We start from the raw sequence: 17,120 nt of genomic DNA on the forward strand, positions 1-17,120 counted from the left end.
TTCTTTTCAAAAATAATTTACATGCATGGATGGATAACCATAAATTCACCCCCATTTTAGCACATTTGTCCCCCCTATATACGGGAAACGTAAATGCCCTAACCTGTCCTTGTTCAGCCCATCTTTGGATTATTTGTTTGCAAAATGTAAGGGCTAAAAATGACCAAGGGAATGTAAGGCTAGGGTTCTTAAGATCCTGAGAGATCAACAGCCTTGTAAGTACCTGTGAACCCATGAATTGCATTCTAAAGTAAAAAAGCAGCTTTAATGATGTACTTTTGTAAAATATGTGAGAGCTGGGAGCTTGCAGATATAGGTATTGCAAATGTCTGTGCAGTGCTAAGACAAAACTGTTGCCGGGCCTGTCAAATGCTGCCTATAGGGTACCATTTTCAACTAAATTCCATTTTTTTCAGAATCATACAGAGTGTGTCTGTTGTAAGTGTTTCCTTTGGCATAGAGAGATGAAGCCCTGACTATGATTCAGATTGCATACGTTTCATTAACAACGTGTGCACCTGCTGGTATTAGCATGGAGGAGGAAAGAAATAGGTTCATCCTGCTTATGTTTCCTCAGGTAGAGTGTGCAGTGGTGGGCTGTAAATACATGACCAAGTCACAGGAGCTCCACTGGTGAAACTAGAGTAACGTAGTCTGAGAGCTGATGTGTTGGAGGGGCAGACAGCATGAGGAAAATGTCACCACATAAGAGGGAGGTAGGCTCCTTACTGCACCATTGCAGGAGGGATAGTGACAAGCAGCACACGCAATGTTGCAGATAACCTGGCTCCCTATCGTTTATGGTTGTTGGACCCACCCCCCACCAAAGCAGTGCTACCCAGAGGTAGCATCAGGAGTGGCGGCAGGAGAAATTGGAGGGGTGTCAAATAGTTAATAGTCAAGCTGCAGCACCAAAGATGTGTTTGTAGAGAGTATTTCATTTCAAGTACAGAGGTATATAAACCAGAGTGCTGAAGCAAAATCAAATCTGGCAGTGATGTCCTAGAGACTTATGCTAATTTATTTGTGGTTCTAAGATGTTTGAATATAGATTATCATACCAAAGTATTGCAAATACAGTGCCAGTAACTCGTGTTTCCTATGGAGTATTTATTACTCTCAATGAGAAGACCTACTAAATGGGTCAGCAGCATGGTGAATATGGTTAACTCATTACAGCCAAGTGCGCCTACACGCATTTCTGTGATTATCTCCTACTGCACCTCTAGGTGTCAGATATCACTTGTTCATATTTATATTAATAATTCCAAAACCATGCTACATACAAGGTATCAGAATATTTTATCTTGAAGTATACATGATGGCAAATACAATTGTATTGATATTTGACCTCTGTCGATGAGGATTTGTTAGAACTGTAAGGTGATAACTTCATTTTTTTTTAGAAAAAGGCTCAAGCCACACCCACTGGGAGTTAAGGGACACACTCAAAAGAGCTGTACTGGAGGGAATGAGTTAAACAAGATTAAGTCAGAATTTATATAAACTTACAGGATTTCAATACACTGATCAAGAGGGAACATTATCCTTTGCAAGTTGTTGAAGCAGTAGCTGTCACTATAGCAGTGTAGCTATAGCAGGGATAAGGGGCTGGCTGGCCTGAGCAAAAGGTGTTAGAGAGCACAAATGACATGGAAGATTTATTTACCAGTCAGGTGTGAGTGCAGCACAGTCATTTAAGCAGCTGCAGCTGATATCATGGCTGTTTAAAAGAAACTGTCTATTACTAACTGTAGTAATTATCTAGTGTTTGTAGTTAGTGATAGATAACAGCACTGTTAGAATTTTTTTTGTCTTCACTTTGGAAGTCCTTTTTGTCTGGGGATTGCACAGGACACAAACTGATCTACACACATCTCTGGTTCCCACTATGCCCAATGCCACGTGTTTTCAGTGTAAGATGCAAACTCCCCAGGTGGTGATGTATATATCTGTGTCATGTAGGAGCTTCCTGATGTACCACCAGTCCATGCAGGTGACACAGGTGTGCTTCATCTCACATGAGGCATTGGAGTGTGGTCAGCCACAGTACATGCCCCTGCTGAACCAGCCAGGTTCTGCTTTTGGTGATTGTGAGACTTTCACCTCACATCACCAGACTGGCAGACAAAGCCAGTTAGGAATCCACCTCCCTCCCCTACAAGGATAGGCACCACCAAGCCAGCCTCCTTATCAGCACCATCAGTCACCCAAGTTTCTAACTGACCCCCAATGCTTGGGTCATAGTCAGGGATTTATACCCTCAATGCCAACAGGCTGATTGAGAGAAACAACTTTTTAGTGACATTTCAAGTTTGACTGCTGTTTGCAGTTAAGTGCTTGCCATGTTTTGCCACTGTAAGTATGAGGGCTGATTGCAATTCATTCACAGTTTCATTAGGAAACCAGAATACAAGGAGAACAAATATGTAAGACTTAAAGTGTGCGCATTGTACATGGATCAAAACCTGAAGCAGGAGTTAATGTCACAAGAAGTTTCAAGAACTTGAAGCTTATCTATATCAGTTCAGTAACCTTAGATTTCTATTTGTGTTGACTACTGTTCCAAATACCCCAAAGTGGTCAGCTTAAGGGTGTTAGAAGTTCAGAGTAAATTTTGTGATTTATGTGATGAAATCAATTTTTTTGCCAGAGATGATGTATTGGAATTGGTAATGTCTGGCACCAGTTCGTAACTCACTTGTCTAGATGTTATCTTTTTAGCAAAGACTTGGGTGTTCACACACATCACTTCAAGTCTGAGGTATCCACATTTGCATGGGAAAGCTAAAAAATGATTCAGACTGTGAAAAATATCTTTAGAAATCCTGCTTCATCTAACCATCTAGACTGTTAATTGCCATTCATGAAATGCAGAAATGTACCATTCAAATGTGTTGGATTCTTTCAACATCTCAATTGCTTATGCACAGAAGGCTTTGAAAAGGCTTCCCACACCATTTGGCCTAGTAGTGCCAGAGCAGACCACTAGCACCCAACTATGGGCCTGATTCAGGGAGACAAATGATGCAAATACTGTTTGAAGATGGATGAGCTGGATACAGTTCATAGGTTCATAGGTAGGTACTCGGCTATCCACCCTAGGGCCTATATAAGCCTAGCCAAAAAGGTTCCCTGGCTTTTGCCACCCAAGAAAATTATTTTCCTGTGTCAAGCAGAGACACAGAAGTGATCCCTGGGGGTGAAATTTCTATTTCCTATCCAGTCATCAACATTTTTCTTAGAGGGCCAATGAGGAGCTTTGCTTGACATGAATGGGAAGTTTTTTTCCAGAGTATGGGAAGTCTCTGGGACAGGAATCTATCCCTCCAGCATGTTCTGTTTATTTATAGCCTTTTGTGATGAGGTGTGCCACATCGAAGGATTTCCTGACTACTGTGGCAATGTGGTTATCAAAGGAGAGACTACTGTCCACCTGTGTACCAAGGTCTCTTATCACACTTTCAGTGTTTAGTGAGCTACCGCCTATGCGGTAGTTCATGGGTAATGAGATTTTCCCAAAGGGGATGACAATGCATTTCTTGGCATTGAGCTTGAGGCCATGACTTTGACACCAAGCATCTGTCTCTATGAAGCCCTTTTGTAGAATGTCTACATCATTAGGTGATTCTGTTATGGCTCCCAGTTTGCAGTCATCTGCGAACTTTGTTAGCCAAAGACCTTCTGTGTTGGCCTGCACTTCAGAGAAGTAGATGCCGAACAGGAGAGGACTCAGGAACAAACCATGTGGTACTCCACTTGTCACTGGTCTGAAGTCAGACTTGGAGTCAGCTACTTTTACTGTCTGAGTTCTGTCAGTGAGCCAGTTGGCCACCCATCTTGTGACATAGGGATTTATGCCCAGTTTAGTGAGCTTATCTATAATTCCAGAGGGGGGGGGTGGTATTGAAAGCCTAGGCAAGATCAAGATAGGCTGTGTGCACTACTTTTCCCTCATCTACGGCTCTAGTGACTGCTTCAAAGAAGTGAATCAGGTTTAGTAGACATGCTCTATATTTTACAAACCCAAACTGAGTGGGATCCAGGGTTTGGATCTACCTATGTCTTTGTTTATAAGCTCCAAGATGATACTTTCCATGGCCTTGCAGACCAGGCTCGTCAGGCTAATGGGGCAGTAGTTTCCGAGGTCCATGGTGGCACTCCCTTTATAGATTGGGATAACTGTTGCTGTGCATCATTCAGCAGGCACATAGCCTGAGGTGACATTATATAGAAGAGGCAAAAGACATTGTCAACATGTATGTACCAGAGCGTTTATTGAATACATGCATCTAGCGACTGTCAGAGAGTTTAGTGAAGTTTTATCCAGTAGTAATGAGCTAAGTGACTGTTAAACCTTTCTACTGCTAGTGATGCAGCTACATATACTGAAGCTGGATTGAATCAAATCATTTTTAATAAGCAACATATCAATATCATACATGTTATACCAAACTGGTAATGAGGCTGCTCTCATTACGGGGAGTGTACACTGGTAAAAAAATATTGCAGTGGTTTCAATATTCTGTAATAGTCTCATAACACACGAATCATAGCCAAGGGGTTAGCTATATTAAATGCTTTTTATAATTGTAGACAGTCTTATATATAGACTGCATTTTACATTCTGTAAAAGGGGGGAATGTCACATACTAGGCATGTGATATACCACTGCTTTAAGAAATGCTAATAATACAACTACTGTTTGTAGTCTGCTATGTGAATCATGCGAGTGGGAGTGGTTCTGCATTTCTGCTTTTGCGGGTAAAGGCTTGATGAATTAACATCTTTTTTTTGTATGTTCATGCATTCCATGTCTCCATGTTCCATCCTGACAATTTTAATAACAAGATTCTGCTGCTGTACAGCTAACAAGGCCTGTAGCCTACATCTACAGCATTGTACAGTCCCACTTGTTGTTTGTGTTTTCGGCTTTTCCCAGTTAGGGGTTGCCACAATCCCACTTATTAATTCAAAATAAAAACCTCCCGTGCTTGAAATATTTGGATTTTTTGGTTCTTACACACTCTCTAGTGGTCTGAGTGTTTGTAGACCCTCCCCCGGACTCCCAAGTACAGAATATCTGCAGGATTGATGGCATTCTTTGACAGCTAAAATTCTGTAATTCTACACCCTATTCTCTCACAGATCTTTTTAAGTGTTATCATAGCCGGCCTTAGGCATAGGCCAAGTAGACGGACGCCGCTCTAGCAGGGGTGCTTTTCCATTATTTATTTGGTGTAGGTAGCTCAGGATGGGGGTACCAGGTGATGTGGGGGGTGCCGTGGAGCTCTTTTGCCTAGGGCACCAGTTGACCTAATGTCGCTCCTGAGTGTTATGCTACGAAGGTCAAATTAGGTACCTGTTTAGGTTCTGTTATATCTCTCCAAAGTCAGAGTAACCAAATCACAGTTCACTGAATGCAAAATGGTCAAGGCAGCTAAATTTGAAATAAGAAAAATCAAACCTAAAACTACTGAAAATAGAAGAAAGTTTCTTATTTAAAAATATGAAATAATATGTAGCAATATTATACAATAAACAGAAGCTTAAAATTTTAATACCGCAGGTATTAATATGATGAAATGTTCTGAAAAACCAGCATATCTTTAATGTACTGAGTGTAACGTAAGCATAATTTATAAACTGATTATATACAGTAATAATAACCTTTACTGTAGTGGCTAGCCCCCCTGCACCTTTTTTGTGGGGGTGCTAACTCATCATACTCCAGTACTTACACATACTCAGCATACTCAGCAGTTTGCTTCTACCATAGCTTACTGTGACTCTGAGGAGGTGCAACCTTAGAAAATCTCTTTCTTTCCTGTTTACACACCATGTGATACATCAGGCAATGAGCACCTCTCAGTGCTCATTGTTTCTGTAACAGTTACTATTTGCAGGCTCAAGTTGTTAGCCCAAGGCCCATCCCTCCTCTGAGAGTGCACCACACACACTCACATGCACACATTCACACCTAGGGACAATTTAGAATGTCCACTCCACCTACTCCATGTCTTTGGAATGTGGGAAGAAACCGGAGTGCCTAGAGGAAACCCACGTGAATGCAGGGAAGACATGCAGACTCCACACAGAAGGCACCCCAGCCAAGAATCAAACCAGAGAACCTCTTCCTGTGAGGCAACAACCTTAGAAAATAAATTAACAACAAAAAAAAAAAAAGTCACTTGCAAGTCCCCAAATGACTTATATTGTAATTAATGATGCTAATTGTTATGTGGAAGGAATGCTTGCTGAAAAACAAATTCTGGTAAAGTTGTGTTTAGTATTTCCTGATTTGATTATTTCTGCTTTCTGTGCAAAGTGTTTAGTGATGTGTGATTCATTTAATTTGATTTGAGTGACATATCCCACATCTTATTTGTGGCTTTCCTTTCTTCGTAAACATTCAGCTCAGAAAAAGAGAAACAATTTATTTAACTGATAAAGAGTTTTAGATGAGATGTGAAACTGAGGTCCTACCTACATGAGTTGCTGGTATCTCAGGTGGATATGAAAGACTCCAAGGAATTTATTGAAAAAGAGGACATTGGCCTACAAAGTATAACCTGGTTAACAGTAAGGAAATAAATGCAAAATTGATATTTTTAATTTCCAAGACAAACATAGAAATAGGTAATAAAGTTACTTTTAAGAAGAAGCTGGTTTGATGTTCGGGGTAAAATCCAAAGTGATAACAATTGTGAGTTGTACGTTTGCAGGGAAATGTGAATTGGAAAATTAAGATCCCACACATCTTCAGAATCTGCCAACGTGTATAACAAAAAAGCCAGAAATAAAATCTTAATAGTGTTTACCATTGCAGTGTTTGGAACTTGCCTAACCCACCTTTCCTCTCTGTGAAGCATAACTCTAAACTGTCCAGATTTTTGCCTCTTATTTTTGGTCTGTTCCCCATAAAATTTGTGGTTTTCTAGCAAACGACTGAGGATTGAAGTCACTAAATAATGGCATACATTTGAGTTTCAAACTTCATATATTTTTAAAAAATGCATGCTGACTCAAATCCAGTTATTCCTAGCAACATTCTAAATTTATAAGAGCAATATTTAAAATCTGTTCCTATTTTTAGACGTTTGTCCCCATTACTTCAGGCTTTGTCCAAAATTCATGCGATAAGAGGTTGAGAAGTATGTTGTGAAGTTGTGTGTCATTGGACTTTTACTGTAGTCATAGTATCTACACTGTTACCCCATGTAAAGTTACATATCTCATGTATATTATTGTACCCGGCTAGCTCCACACACAAAATATTTCCTATTACAAACAATACATATGCACTTTTGTGTTTCATTGCCATCTCATTTGGGCTTTTTTATTCAGAATGGCATGATCTTCAGATACTCACAGTTATGAGAAAGTTCTTAGATTTAGTGATCATGTGATACAAAACCGAGAATAGTTTACAACGTAAAATGAGCTTGCCTTAAGGTCAACTGTCCCCCCACTATCATAAAGAGAAATGATTATCTAATTAATTTCTACTGTCACATTTCCTTAAGGCAGTTTCTATTACTTTATTTTTAGATTGGGAATATAGAAGTGGACATCATCATGGATACAAAAGTCCTCCTTTTCCCAACATCATTGCATTAGGAAACTTAAACTTCCATGTTGCTTTACAATGTAGTTTCTTATAAGCATTGGCAAAAATCTCATCAGTTTTGCTGTTCTTTCATTAATCAAGTCTGGACCTGATGCAGTTCACACATTTAAGTCACAGTGAGATAAATATTACTAACCTAAAAAATCCCAGGATGCCAAGCCTGTATTGGATTATTACTATCACGACATTTCCATATGCTGCAAGGGGTGATCCATCTGTCAGGAATGCTCCACCAGCCATTAAAGCTCCTCCATGAATGAATACCATTACCTAATAAATAAACAAGTAAAGACATAAACAAACAAAACTATTTGAATCTCCATTTAAAGTCCATGTTGCCACCCACGCTATCTGATACAAAGGAAACATGCAGCTGCATTTTGTCAATTTGTTAAAGAAGGTTACATAGATGAAAATGTTCCCTCTACTACAGTGAGGCAGTCTCTGACATCAGAGTGGGCTTTAACTTGATGAATGCACTGCTTAAAGGCTTGCACTTCAGTAATGTTTTCAGAGTATTTTGCTACACCTACACAGTCTGTTTCAAAACTGCACTCATTTATTTTGACAACATTACTTTGTTAAATGTATTTAAAATATGAAAAGGTGACGTAGAATTTTTGCAAATAATATGTACTGGTAACTTCATGATGTTGCAACTGTTATGGACAACACTGACTGCAGCACATATTTACCTATTGACACCCATGGTGGAAACCATCTTTTTTCTGTTCTGACATACATCACCTAAGTTTCTGTCATTTATACAAGTAGGCTAGGTAGGAAGGTGATAGACAAGACCATAGTAGATACATCAAAAGTGCCATAGCAGAAATAATATGTCTGCTTGTGAAGTAAACTTGCATACCAAAAAAAAAAGGAACAAAAGACACTGTGGTACTCGGAGAAGCTATGCAGAAGGTTATAGAGCTGCAAATGGCATTCATAAGGGATAAGGAAACTCCGCAGGAGTAGAACAGAGACTGAGATCAACTAAAACAAAGAAAAGCAGAAGCGATAATTACAAGAGCAAAGGCCAAACCTGAGGAAATGGTACTTCATTAACAATGGAGGGAAAAACATGTGTAAAATAGTAAACTGAAAACAAAAGAAAGAATAATATAAATTACAGAAAACATAAGGTAACTGTGCCATGTGACCATTTTTACCATGGCAGTACTCACTGTCTGACCTTACCTTGCTTTTTTTCAAGGAGAGATAGGCAAGTCATACCAGAGGTGAATTTGTGAATACCTATACAATTGTTTAACACCTTGTTAAAGGAAGATAGTGTGCCATGTTGTTTGACCTGGAGTGGAGTTTTGTTCCAGAGAATGGATGATGAATCTGTCTCCAATGTGATTTGTTTATCTACAAAAGCAGGTTAAGATCTCTGGTACTAATGTTCTCTGGACTGTTTGATTTGTGGGGATATAGAAGTTAGATTTGTGGGGATATATAGTGTTTGATTTGTAGGGATATAGAAGATCTTGGACTGTTGAATCCCTAATGGCCTGAAATGTAAGGCATAGATTGCCCCTATTAAATTTCTAGGAGAATAAATACAGGGACAGAGCTTCTAGTCTCTCTTGGTAACACAGGTATTTTAGGCCTGTGATCTTTTTTGTTAGGAACCAGTGGGGTCTCTCCAGCTGCCTAATATGTCTAGTAAGATACAATCCTTTGCAATCAGATGTGCCAGACAGAAATATTTCCTGGTCACTACTGCAACATGATGATCAAAGAAGAAGGAATTCTCTACCATGTTCCATGCTCTCTCACAACATGTTAATTTTACAAGTAAGATGAGTTGACGGATTGTTTAACAAATGCATTTTTAGTATTTAATTTTAGTGCATTTTCTGTGCAAAAGTTATAAACATGTAGAACTTCAAATTGTAATTTTTGCATTTCAGAAGTAGATTTGAGGATGAGATCCAGTTTAGAATCATTCACAAGTGTGATTAAGCAGAGATCCTGGATTTTCATATGGAGATCAGGTGAGTATAGGCTGAGTAATAGAGGACGTAGTACAAATCCCCACTGGTTACATTGTAGCTCTCTGAGGAAGCACCTGCCACTATCACTGTGTGGGTTCTGTCCCTCAGCTTTTTTACTATCCACCTAACTATGTAGGGGATCCGTTTGGAGCACTTTTAGCTTGCTAATTATGTTAGCCTGTTGTATGGTGTCAAATGCTTTGGTGAAGTCAAGATATGCTGTATAGACAGCATGACCACTGTCCACAGCTTGTGTTACCCTCACAAAAAAGCATATGAGATTCATTTGACATGATAAAAATGAGTCAGCTAAATAACAGTCAGGATTTTGACAACATCCTCCACAAAAGTCAATGTTAAATACAATATATGCATTTAACCAAACCAGGAGTTTGGAAAAAGCAGTCGCCAGCCATGAAGTAGTAATCCACAAAGTTTTATTAACGCTGACAATACACAATGCGTTTTCATCCTCAGATTTCATCAGATAACACAATCCACAAAAATATACACATGCTTAAATAACTCCTCACATTAAATAATTAACTAATTAACCAATAAAACCTTTGCATCAATTAATGGAATAAATATGCAAGGACAAATACAACTTAAAAACATAATATAAAAACCACATTTACAAAAAAATGTTAACCATTAAATATTAAATTAATAAATATGTATATGTATAATATATGATAAATGTATGTAGAAATTATATATATATATATATATATATATATATATATATATATATATATAAATGTATTTAAAAAATACACCTTTTAACACAGTTAAAAGAATAAATATGTAAAAACATGTAAAAACATGTGCAATGCTACCCCCTAGTGGCTGATAACAGTAAACACCTTTATAATTTGGCTGCTCTTCGTTTTAATAATGGTGCAAGTGAGATACTTTCATTCAGACCAGGGTGTCTTCCTGCATCCAAAAATATCTGCCAATATAGCTCCCTATATTCAAGACGGGTTTCCCACAAACCCCACCTAATGTCTTTGGGAACAACCTCCAGTACAAAAAACAAAAAAGTTACTTTGGCACATTCCTGTGTATGTTTATACAGGGCATTCTTATCACTGTTTTTACTTATATCACAAAAATATATGCATTTCCCCTTCCCAAAAACTGATGGACATTAATCTTGCTGCTGATAAGCACAAGCAGTGGGGGTGTCCTACACCCACGCTGTCAGAGAGCGGAAGGCTTCAGTTCTTCAGTTTGTTTTGCTCATCTTCATTTAAAATATAGCTTTTTAGTACACATGGCCTTACATCCTGTCAGTACAAGCATTCTGCATTAAAAAGGAACAAATGGTAAGGCTTGATGTTGTGAAACTATGTGTATGCATGCGTGTGTGAGTGTGTATGTGTGTGTAACCATTATATAGGTATAGTCTTTATGCATCATCATAGGTTCATAGGTTCATACTAGGCTATCTGCCCGAGGGCATTTACAAGCCTAGCCCATAGTTTTGTGGCTTACGCCACCCCTTTAGTTTGGAGAAACTATGTCCATTATTTTGCTGTGCCTCTGTCGAGCAGTGACACTAAGGTAACCCCTGGGGTATATCTGCGATCTCCCATCTATTGGTCAAGATTCCTCTTGAACAAGGCCAGCGAGGTGCTCTACCTCACATATACCGGGATTTTGTTCCACAGCATAGGGAGTCTTTGGGTGATGAATCTATCCCTCCAGCACGTCCTATTAATAACCGTGTTGAGGTTTAAGTCTCCCGCCCTTGTGGCTCTGAGGGATCTAGATTTTTTGAGGTGAAGCATGTTCATCAAATCTGGGTTTGACATGGCCTTGTATGTCAGGCACAGGTCACCTCTGAGCAAGCGATAAGCAACTGAATAGAGCTGGAGTTCTTTTAGTCGGGCAGCCTAAGACAGATTTTTGAGACCCTCTATCCTTTTGGTGAGGAACCTTTGTGGCCTCTCCAGCTGCTGCAAGTGTCGGGTCAGATACATTCCGAATGGGGCATTGTACTCAATCATTGGTCTGATGAGTGATGAGTATAGGGAGACTATGACCTCCCTTGATCTAGATGTGAATCCCTTCATGATAAGGTGGGCAATGTAGAAGGTCTTCCTAACCACTTTAGCAACATGAGTGTCGAATGAAAGGCTACTGTCAACCTGGGTCCCCAGGTCTCTGATAACTTCTTCTGTGCTCAGTGGATTGCCACCTATATGGTAGCTAGGGGTAACCTTGTTTTTCCCGAAGGGTATGACTATGCATTTCTTGGCATTTAACTTTAGGCCATGGCTCTGGCACCAGTTATCCGTTTCTGTGAGACCCTTCTTAAGGATATCTGTGTCAGATGTGTTTTCGACTACGGCGCCCAGTTTGCAGTCATCTGCAAACTTTGTCAGCCATAACCCTCCTGTGTTTGCTTGTACTTCAGAAAAGTAGATGCCAAACAAGAGTGGGCCCAGGACTGAGCCCTGTGGGATACCACTTGTAACAAGCTTTGAGTCTGACATGGCGCCAGCAACTCTGACCCTGTGGGTTCTGTCACTCAGCCAGTTTGCAACCCATCTTGTGATGTATGGGTTTACATTTAAGCTGATGAGTTTTTCAATGATACCCGAGTGGGGTATTGTATCGAAGGCCTTCGCCAGGTCGAGGTAGGCTGTATGGACTGCCTTTCCCTCATCAATGGCCTTGGTGACTGTTTCGAAAAAGTCAACCAAGTTTAAAAGGCATGATCTGCCTTTGACAAAGCCAAACTGGGTTGGATCCAAAGTCTGCAAATTCCCTATGTCTTTATTTATGAGATCCATTATGATCCTTTCCATGGCTTTGCAGATAAGGCTTGTCAAGCTAATGGGACGGTAATTTCCAGGGTCGGTGGAGGCACCGCCTTTGTGAAGTGGGACCACAGTCGCTGTGCACCACTCCCTGGGTACGTATCCGGAGGTGAGACTAAGATTAAACAGCTGTCCTAACTGCGGGTTTAATTCCTCGTTGAGTTCGTGGAGCACACAGCCGGGGACACCATCAGGTCCCATGGATGCTGTGTTTTTTGCCTTGGAGAGAGCAGTTCTCACTTGGGCGTTAGAGATGTTTGGGGGCTACAATCGTTTGGTATAGATATCTCTCCTTTTGGGGGGGGGGAGTTTGCACTGAACCTGTCAGCCAGTATGTTGGCAATGTCTGTAGGATCAGTAATCTTCACATCATTTTGAAGTAATTCTGAGCATAGATCATGTATCTAAATATATTATACCCTTATGCTGGACTCACAAATAATACATAGTATAACTACTAAAGAAATCTACAAGGTAAGTAAATCTTTCAAAAATGCCTGCATATATCCATCATATCATCCTAAGGAAAGTAAACAAACCAAACTAGATTTACTTCCCCATCAGGTATAATCAGAGATGTAGCTACAGAGGGGCAAAAGGAGCAGCTGCATTGGATGCAAGGTGTTAGCGGGTTCAGTCAGCAATACTGATGAAACAGTATCACACACGGAGCTCTTGAACACTTTAGTCGTGACTGTGACTGGGAGAACTGCACAACACACCAGATAACTTAGCTATGGCTCTGACTATAATGAGGTAAAGCAATAAAAAAAAACTTTCACTATGTTTTTTTCTTTTCTACCAATATATGTGTATCTATGTCATTGCATAAACCATGATTTACTAATTTAATAAAGCAGTTATTAAAAAAAACAACAAGCTACTGAGTAACAAAGGGAAAATCTTTTCCAGGAGAAAAAAATTCAAACTAAATACAACTCAGCCTTATAACATCATATACTATAAAATTCAACCACAAATTAAATATAAAAGCTTATAAAAATACAAAAAAAGGAATCTTCCCTTTCACTTCAATGGCAAAAAATAAAACACATTTAAGAAAAATCAAAAAGTTTAGCAATCATACCATCCCTCACTTAAATCAAACTCAAAACACACAAATCTATCAGTAAATATCCTAAAACATTAAGAACAACTAAGAAAGATAATGCTTGAAAAAAAGCAGAATGCATGAAAATGTAAGTAAAACATTTAAAAGTCAAATAAAATATATTAATATTACAAAAGAGATATAAAATGCAACACTATAACAACAAAAAATTCACTTAATATAAAGTAACACCAAATATTCAAATAAACTTTATCATGTTGCTATGTACTGAAACAGGTTAGAAATGAAAATTGCCTTATGGTAAAATCTTAACACTGTAGCCCTCTTATTCAAAGAACATTAGCAAAGTTGTTATATCCAGAAAAAAACACAACTATTGCAATGAACTGGAAACAGAGATGTTAAAAATACAGATCAATTAATAAATTAAATATATGTTTTTTCTTTAGGTATGAGAGCTCAGTATGTGACTCATGGGTGTGATACATTCTCAAAACCCACAGTACTAAATATTTCATTTTTCACCCCATTCCACATATAAATGTGTGTGTGTGTGTGTGTGTGTGTGTGTGTGTGTGTGTGTGTGTGTGTGTGTGTGTGTGTGTGTGTGTGTGTGTGTGTTGTGTATATGTGACTGTGTGTTTGGCTTACAACAGCTGCAAATTTTACTTTAACTTTAATGTTTCCATTTAGCCCAAATTTTTTCAAGAACCCCTAAGGAACTGCTTCATTGTGATTTACATTAATGTTACTTACTGGTAAGCTGGCAGTCTCAGATGGCGCCACTGGACTATACACATTTAAGTACAGGCAGTCTTCAGCCAGCCCCAAAGGGGGCATGGCTATTTTAATTTGCTTAAATAGGGCCCCTAAATTATTCTTGTCTTGTATACACCTGTTTCAGAAAAAAATTTTCATTGAATTAGTAAAGCATAACTGCCCCTAATTAAGTATAAAGACAAAGGCTTAATCAAACTGTAAAATATTCATGTTATCATCATTAAAAACTGGCAATGAAATAAAAGCCCTTCACTATCAAACAATGCAAACATTTCTGACGTAACCAGGACTGTAGCACCGGGGTTTAAATGGTGCCATTGCCTCCCACTTCTTTTACACTATAAACACAAAAAGACAGTGAATGAATCAAGCATTGAGAACTGTTTACTGCAGTCCGTGAAAAACCTTCAAAGAGCATAAGTCATACAGCAACATATTGCGAATGCTTCCAATAGTATGTCTGTTACTCAAAGTACACTCAAAGACCCACTATTATTTTTTAATTCTGGTGTATCTCAGTAAATCAGAGCAAGCAAAGACACTTACAGTGACTGTATCCTGTTGACTAAATCAGTATTTATTTCTTTTGGAGTAGCAGCTGTAGGCATGTAAGGGGTTCTCCATACATTTTAATTATGGGCAGTACTCTGAAGAAGAAAAATTGTAGAAACTCTTTAAATATGCAACAGTGACCACCCCAGTAAAGTTATATCCACACTGCAATCCTTGCAAAAATGTACAAAGAGCTAAAATAGCGACAAAAATATCCATTTTACAAAATACCTATGTTTAGATCAAGTGATGATAACAGTTTATGTAATCCCTATAAAACAAGTCATTTATTTTGAACTGGGCTGTTTTCCTGAACAAAGGATGAATGTCCTGGATGGCAGCGGGACACTGTGTAAAATGAGTCTGAAAGAAGCTGCTGAAATTGTCCAGATTTGCTGAGGCTACAGTGTGACTTGAAGGAACAACAGAAATAAAAATGCAGTGAGAGTAGGGATGACAGAAATGAGAATAATAGCAGAGAAAGCAGGAGGAAGAGCTGAGAAGGCGGAATACAACTGGAGCACAGACCAGGCACAGCAGGCAGTAGAGATTTTCTATGTTCAGTGAATAGGAGAATGAACAGGAAGAGGAATGGGAAAAGGGTCCAGCATAAGCCTAGTTTAGTGTCTGAAGATGCAAGGATCACTAGCACAGGAGTTGGTAAGGGATACTAGTAACCTGCCAATCAATCACCAAGGGCATTTGTTAGGGCGCTAGGACAGGAGCAGTACAGTAGCTCCAGCCTTACATTTTTTCCCATCATTGACCTTGACTCACTATCTATGTTGGATCTGCATTCTCCCCCTGTATTTCAATTTTGTTTCACATCCTTGAAACTGTCCATATATTTTGCATTTACCCTTGCTATAAGTGGTCCATGCCATGGCTGAAAAGGGGTAAAAAATGATCAACTCTCAACTAAAATAAGTAAAAATATATATATAATAGCATCTCATACTATATGCATATAAAGCATATGGCCTCTGAATATTTTTTATTTTAAGCAAGACAAAAAGTTGGAGCCTTAAAATGTTTATAACTGTGCTGTGCAAATGATCATATTGTAAACTTATGTTATTATATTTCAAGTTATTTCACATCCATTTTAAATATATATTTTTTTAACATAAGGCTTTTATGTGGTTATGTGTTAAATATTGTTGGAGCACAGACTGATTAATTTTTCAATGGTATATAAGATGTTTGAACTCATTTTTTTTTTATTTACCATATGAGGAGGTCAAGAAGTGATGAAAAGCTTACTGCTTTATTGTTTTTGTTTACCTCTTTAAGATGCAAGACTTATTTGCCATTTTTTTTTCTTTTGGAAAACATTATCTTGGTCCAAATGGAACAGCCCTACAGAAATCCAGATTTGAAATACACTCCACACTTCTTAAAGTTTAAACTGAGGTAGAGAGAGTGAAGGGAGGACTCGAGAAGGCAGTTGTAAAGAGGAATGTGTGGGAATGTAAATTATAGTTGCGTTAATATGCATATATTGTCCATGTAAGCATAGAATCAGTAGACTTAAGCAAAATGCATACTGTTGCCCTTTTAAGAAGAACTGCACCATAATGCTCTGGGAGTACTGAGCCTTTGAGCAGTTGGATGTCATTATTGCTATGCTGCCATGTTATTTGTAATAATTTTACTTGTTAATCGTTATCTTTACTGAATGCTGATTGTTATTTGTAATAATTTTACTTGTTAATCGTTATCTTTACTGAATGCTGATTGTTATTTGTAATAATTTTACTTGTTAATCGTTATCTTTACTGAATGCTGATTGTTATTTGTAATAATTTTACTTGTTAATCGTTATCTTTACTGAATGCTGATTGTTATTTGTAATAATTTTACTTGTTAATCGTTATCTTTACTGAATGCTGATTGTTATTTGTAATAATTTTACTTGTTAATCGTTATCTTTACTGAATGCTGATTGTTATTTGTAATAATTTTACTTGTTAATCGTTATCTTTACTGAATGCTGATTGTTATTTGTAATAATTTTACTTGTTAATCGTTATCTTTATTGAATGCTGATTTGCTTCGTGATGATTATAACCAGAAACTGTCTGTGTTTTGTACCACCTTCTGACATGATTTCAGAACTGAGATGTCTTGACAACCCCCTCCAAAAATGCCATTACTAGCTAAAAAAATGCCATAAAATGCCAAATGATCCAAATGCTCAAAATGAGATATTTATACTGAAAATTGATTTATTACCTTAATTTTATTCATTTTGC

General features: G+C 38.2%; 1 protein-coding gene across 1 annotated transcript in view; it reads right to left on the reverse strand.

Moving 5' to 3' along the window:
* Positions 1-17,120, reverse strand: part of LOC122810353 (fatty acyl-CoA hydrolase precursor, medium chain-like) — a 269,878-nt gene that overhangs the window by 165,063 nt on the left and 87,695 nt on the right. The window contains exons 3-4 of the mRNA XM_044081932.1: positions 14,290-14,428; positions 7,767-7,900 (exon numbers count right to left, since the gene is read on the reverse strand). Of these exons, the coding sequence (XP_043937867.1) occupies positions 7,767-7,900; positions 14,290-14,428 (273 nt within the window). The remainder of the gene's footprint in view (positions 1-7,766; positions 7,901-14,289; positions 14,429-17,120) is intronic.

Source organism: Protopterus annectens, chromosome 8.part1, assembly GCF_019279795.1.
Source record: "Protopterus annectens isolate FY-2018-M chromosome 8.part1, PAN1.0, whole genome shotgun sequence".
Lineage (NCBI taxonomy): Eukaryota > Metazoa > Chordata > Ceratodontiformes > Protopteridae > Protopterus > Protopterus annectens.